Genomic DNA, 6,342 nt, shown 5'->3' with positions numbered 1-6,342 from the left:
TCGGACTTTTGTGAATGTGCGACTGGATGTTGGTTTACGGCCAAATTCCAGCACTGCATTAAAAACAGTTTGGGCAACTTCAGTTCATGGAAGAAAACAATTAGCGGACTTGATTTCAAGGATTTCAAGGACCCTGTATAGGAAACCATGTCCGTCGACAGTGGAATTTTACCTAGGAGCCGACTGAGTTTCCTACACTGGCCCCTAAAACTGACCGTTAGCTGGTGTGTCGGGCACTGCGCCTCGCCTGTGTGTGGCCTTCTTCGAGCGCAGTCCTTTCACCGGGCCACAGCCAAATTATTGTCCGCGCTGACGGAACGTCACACCATTCCTAATACATTGCTTTCGGGCCAGATTCCGCCATTAGCCGCATTTGTTTTACACTTCTTTAAGTCGGAGCCGGGCTGGCTTAGATCCTTCCTGGCCCAGAGGTTACCTTGGCGTGCGGCGATCCCTGCACGCGACAGTGTATATTGCCGCATTATCAGGACGGTCGCCGTGGAGCGCTGTGTAAGGCGCGCCCGGGCTGCAGGGGAAATTTACGGCGAAGGCCGACCACTTCCAACTACGCCGCCGTTTTGGTGGGCTGATCGGTCCGGTCGGACCTGGCGGGGGCCGCGCGGGCCATCGGGGCCGGCGCCGGAGTCATTACCGCGCCGGCCCGCGCCGCGCTGCAGTGTCGGACGCGCTCCCATTCTTCAGCGGGTGAAATTCCGCCGGCCGGATCCCGGTCGATCCACGCACAGATTAGCCAACTGGGTGCCCGCCGCGGCGGCGCCATTCATACGGTGCGGTGACCGGTGGCACGGCCGGGTGCCGCGTGCCCCGCCACCCGCAGCACGCAGCAGACGTGCGAGGAGCACCCGCGCGGCGCCGACCCTAATCGCGGGCACAGAGACGGCCGACATTGGTTAACGCACACCCGGATATAGAGCGCTGACCTGTACTGGAGCACCATCTGAGACTGCTCAGAGCATCGGTGATATCGTTAATTGTGCTCCCGAGCCCCGTCTGTCGCGACTCTCTCTCTCTCTCTCTCTCTCTCTCTCTCTCTCTCTCTCTCTCTCTCTCTCTCTCTCTCTCTCTCTCTCTCTCTCTCTCTCTCTCTCTCTCTCTCTCTCTCTCTCTCTCTCTCTCTCTCTCTCTCTCTCTCTCTCTCTCTCTCTCTCTCTCTCTCTCTCTCTCTCTCTCTCTCTCTCTCTCTCTCTCTCTCTCTCTCTCTTTCTCTCCAGTCTCTCTGTCGCCTCTCCTTCCTCTTCTCCTGCCTTTCGACCGGAGTCATTTCTAGTCTGGAAGGTGCATGCATTGTAACTCATTGATTAGATGTTTTTGTTTGTGGTTCGAAGCTGAATAAGATGCGTTTCTGTGTGGTGTTGTGCGACCGTCTCCGCCCCTTGCCTCGTTCGTCTTCCCCTACCTCAACTACGACCCCGACCCCGACTGTGACCCCGACCGTGACCGAGTGGCCTCGTGTGTTCGCCAGGCGCACTACGACCTGCTGTACCGCACCATGGTGGAATACTGCGCGCTCTCGGAGTCGTGCGGCAACGGCCACCCGTGAGTGGCGCGACTCGGCCCGTCAGCTTCTCAGCTAGTCAGCCGGTGCGCCGGCGCCGCCCGCGTCACTCCCGCCCCGCCCCGCCCCCGCCCCCGCCCCCACGTCACACCCCGATTTTATAGATTTTGTATGCGGACTGCGCGGTTCGCTGCCGGACGCTCGCGCGTCACGCTTGTACTAGCTTTTCACGGCCCTCGAGCGACTTGCTCTGTCGGAGGACGGGCCCGCTGCGCCGGCCTCCGCACGCCATTGGTGATACTTGTCCGTGTCGTCTCACCTGTGAGAGAGCTGAGTGCTTCGCAGTTCTTGATGCGAGAAGTTTTGTATTGCGTTGGTACCCAGGTGGTTTTATGTTGTGCGTTGAGCCGTCTGAGTTGTGTGGCGCGCCTCTCAGATGGGCCGGTATCTACGTGAATGTGTTTAATGTATATATTGGCACACGACTCGGCGCGAGCGGAGGCGTGTCGCTGCGTCACGCACAACGCGCCAGCACGCGCCGCGATCGCTGGCGCAGCTGCTTCCAGGTGTATCGCCGGCCTTGCCCTTTCATTGCGCATTTAGGGTGATATCCTTCTGCTCATTGGTGTCTTTTGTATCGAGTGTGCCATACGCTGGATCCATGTGCGGCGGCGTGCACTGGGCCGCCGCGGGACGGACGTTCTGTGGACTTGCTCTCGGAGAGACAGAGTAGGCTCGTGTCGCTGCCGTCGACGGTGTTGCACAACTCGCCGGCACGAATTGCGCGATCCCGAGAGCTTTGTGACGTTTCTCATGCGTGTGGGTGCGCGTGTGCGCGTGAGAGCAAGCGAACGATGGAGTACCACGGCTGACGGGGGACGGCGAGCGCCGTCCTCTGGAGGACGCCGCTGGTAGCGCGTGCCGATCGGTCACACTGTACAAATGAGATCTGCTTTGTTCGGCCGCATCTCTGATATGAAATTCTCTCCGCCGCGCGCGCATTGTCGCAGTATGAAACTACATACACTGGAGTTCGTTGGAGTTCGAGAGCTGGTCTGTTCGTTAGGTTCGGTTCGGGTTGGAATGATTCTGAAGGTGTGGCGAGAGGGACGGCGCAGTTCATGGCACCGAGCGGTACTGTGAGCGCGTTGCGTGCGGCGGTGAGTCGATAGGATCGGTGCCGCAGTTCTGCAGACTGGTGTGACGGGTATCGATTGCCGCCGCCCGCGCCTCCTCATAACATAGGCACGGTGTCCGGCACGAGCAGTAGTTTATTGCTGCTACTCCCACCACCAGAGCGCGGCGAGTGCGGCCCCTCCGCCGCCGCCGCCGGCACACACACGCACACACACACGCACGTTATAAATATACAGCCGTCCGTGCTCGGTCGCCAGTCGGCCCGCCCAAACACCTGTGCTGCGACACATGTTTAAAAATATGTATTTATACACAACAACGGGCGCTGCGCCCCACGATGCGGCGGCGGCGGCGGCGCCAACAACTCAGTCTGTCTGTCCGTCCTCCCCTCCCGTCCCACTATCTGTCTGTACACGACTCACACGTCGGAGATGGCACTCATCCGTGGCTGCCCGCGGCCGGCGCCGCTGAAAGACGGCCGGCTCTCGGCCCCAGCTGCCTCCTCGGTTCCCGATCGGCGGCGCGGCGCCCCGACCCCGCACAGAGTAACGGCTCACAACAGGCAGTGGAGACACCTGCACTACTGACACGCTCGAAACGCGGCGACCGCCGGCGGCCTCCCGCCGGGGAGCGCACGCGCTGTCCCCGGACCGCGGCGGCCCCTCCGCACTCGCGTCACCTGGTAAAATCGTATAAAAAGCTGCTCGTGTGCGCCCGGCGGCGCCGGTCCGGTCGCCAGCAGCGGTATCAGCCGGCGGCTAGCTCATGCCGCTCGATGTGGACTGGGCGTCGGGATCGGCGGCTCGCGCGCGGATCGACACCACCGTATCGTGCACGGTCGGGAAGAAGCGCTCCTCGCCCAGTGGGCAGCTGCAGCAGGCCAGAATACGCAGCACCGTCTCTGCGGGCGGGGAGAGACGGAGGTCAGGTCGGAGCACAGAAAGACGTCGGGACCACATACCACATCAATCGCGATTGCGAGTGATGTCAATTGCCGTTAAGAATGAAGGTAATATTGAATTCATTACAAGTTTTATGGCTAGCTAACATAGCAATTAATCCAATGCTCAGAGAATGACTGAATTTCTCCAACAAACGGCACCTGTCTAACTCCTCAGAACTATTGCCAGTCTACATTCCCTATGAACCCTCTCGCCTCTTAACAACCGTCTCGCTAACTCACCGTTGCATCCGACCAGGTAGCACGACACGTCGATGGCCTCGTACTCCTTCAGGAGGCTGACGAGGCTGCGCGTCGAGGCGGTGTCCGTGAAGCCCACGCTCGTCATGTCGAAGATCAGGTGCGAGAACTGAAACAGAATAACACCGAGCTCGGTTAGAGTTTGAGGTGATATTTTTTCTTCGTAAGCGCTGACAGAGAAGTTACTTTGTTAAGATGAACGTTGACATGCGTTACTTTATTGTGGCATTAGCTACCAGAGGTGTCAGTTTTTCACGATAAACTCAAATTATGATAGGAATTTCAACCTTAACCAGAGACGAGCTGCTCTCGCGTTAGCAACAAACAAGAAAACGTTAATCACTGAGAGTGGCGTGTTTCCCCACTGTTTGTGGCCGCTGTTCGTGCCCCGTAATGTCGGTGTCGGCCCTAGCGTTCCGTTACTCACCATCATGTTGATCTTGACCTCCTGTCGCACCTGAGCCACGGCATCGGCGGCAGACTGTGAACGGTAAAGGTCGGGTCAGACGGGACGCGGTGAGGGCCGAGTCATACACGGCTCAGCGGGGTACGCCATTAGTTCAACACGGAGCGGCAATTCTCACTTGACAAGGCCCATGTCTCATGGTACACAGTTTTTGTCTCGTAACCCGTTCTGTGACATGTGATGTTTTCTCGCGACGAGAACAACAAGGATTTACAGCACTAATCCCCGAGATAAAGTAGACAGCAAATGAAGTGCCAACGGTACCTACATCTTTTCCGAAAATATCCCACCACCGACCACCACCACCACCACCACCAATACCATCACCAACACCAGTTGAAAGAAGAGCGGTGCAATACCTACTTACCGCGGCGTCCCTCGTCTACTTACAAGTGGCGGCGGTTTGGATTCAGAGTCCGAGTCGAAGCTGCCGTAATACTCCACTTTGCTCGGCGGGGTGAGCAGCTACACGGCAGATGGGTGGGTGTTAGTGCCGGTGAAGACAGAGGCCGTCACCACTGGGCCACCACCACAGCACCGTCACCAGACAGAGCTAATGCTACAGTCCACGCCGTAGGCGGCGGGACGGCTGCGGTTAGTATACGGGGTGAGACAGACGAGAGGCGGGGGCCGACCGGCCGACCGCAGAGAGGTCGGCCGGCCGGGTGAGCTAGGCGGCGGTGAGAGTATGCACACAGGTGAGAAGCGGTGCGACGTATAGAGCGACAGAGAGAGCGGGGAGGTGGCCGGGGCGGGGACTCACCTCGTGAGAGCCGGTCTTCTCGTCCGAGTTGTCGTACCCGCCGTTGGCAATACCCTCCTTCTGGGCGCGCTTCTGGGCCGACTCGGGCTTCTCCACGCTCGGGTCCAGCTTGGTCTCCTTGAAGAAGCCGCCGCCCGTCTTCTTCGATGACTCTTTCTAAAGGGGGCAGTGCAAGCTAGGTGTTACGGACAGTCGGGGTGCTGGCACAATTATCGCGAAAAGGCAAGCAGGATGCAGCAGACGTAGTCGCCGTCGGACACGCTATGAGACGAGACACAGCTATACGATTACCTTGCTATTAATAACACATCGTTGACTTCCACTGATCATATTGTCAGTTGATTTTGTTAGAAAAGTCATTGTGAACACCATGCTCTCCTTCCGATGCAGACTTTCCATCCAAGCTCCAGAAAGCAAGACTGACCTGCGGGTTGCGGCGAGCCTTTTTGAGCTTCAGCTGCTCCTTCATCGCTGCCGAGCGCGCCTGCGACTCGAGTTTGGCCACGAACGACTTGTACTGAATCGGGTCCAGCCCGGTGAGCTCGATCACCCGCTGACGGAAGTAGTCCCGGTTGCAGAAGTGCAGGGGTCCGCCGAACTGGAAGATCTTGACGTTGTCCTCCTCCTCGGCCTGGGAACGGGAGTCATGAGAGTTAGTCATCGTGTCGCAGACTCCTTCGACGATGTCGTTGAGCAAGCAAAAAATTAGCTGTTATCATGGTCCATGGACCCTGACAGCTGAATGTGTTGGAACATGTACCAAACGCATTAAGCATACATGTATTACCACTTGTATTGCCGCATGCCATGTATTACCACTTCGAATGAATTATTTATCTTCAATTCATTAATTACGTACCGCCTTGTACTTTTTGACGTCCAGGTAAATGTCGGTGCCGTCGATGTTTCCGAGCAGCGCCGTCTCGGGCTTCTGGTTACGCAGCAGCAGCACGACCACGGAGACGGCGACGCCGACGGCCAGCCCGATGTCGATGTCGAGGCCGACGACGGCGGCGAACGTGGTGAACCAGATGACGGCATCGGCGCGGGACGTGCGCCACACCTGCTTCAGGTCCGAGAACTGCATGAACATGCCCTTCAGCGAGACCACTATGATGGAGCTCAGCACGCACTGTGGAGCAGACAGATAGTGGAAGGTCAGAGGGGCCAAAGGGCGGCTGGGGGTCCTTCGGTGATCCACTGAGGTGACCCCTGACCTCTGACGTCACATAGGTGACAGAGCGACGCCATGTGAGCCC

General features: G+C 58.2%; 1 protein-coding gene across 1 annotated transcript in view; it reads right to left on the bottom strand.

Annotated features, from left to right (window-relative positions):
• Nucleotides 1-2,933: 2,933 nt before the first annotated feature.
• The window catches only part of LOC122387869 (prestin-like), a 60,291-nt gene continuing 56,882 nt past the window's right edge, over nt 2,934-6,342 (bottom strand). The window contains 7 exon segments of the mRNA XM_043378459.1: nt 2,934-3,554; nt 3,837-3,963; nt 4,282-4,335; nt 4,711-4,785; nt 5,084-5,239; nt 5,508-5,714; nt 5,943-6,215. Coding sequence (XP_043234394.1) covers nt 3,412-3,554; nt 3,837-3,963; nt 4,282-4,335; nt 4,711-4,785; nt 5,084-5,239; nt 5,508-5,714; nt 5,943-6,215 — 1,035 coding nt within the window. The 3' untranslated portion in view covers nt 2,934-3,411.

This window comes from Amphibalanus amphitrite, unplaced genomic scaffold (genome assembly GCF_019059575.1).
Source record: "Amphibalanus amphitrite isolate SeventyFive unplaced genomic scaffold, NRLGWU_Aamphi_draft 000301F_arrow, whole genome shotgun sequence".
Taxonomy (NCBI): domain Eukaryota; kingdom Metazoa; phylum Arthropoda; class Thecostraca; order Balanomorpha; family Balanidae; genus Amphibalanus; species Amphibalanus amphitrite.
Note: the sequence above shows the minus strand (reverse complement) of the source record. Positions and strands in the feature narration are given on the sequence as shown.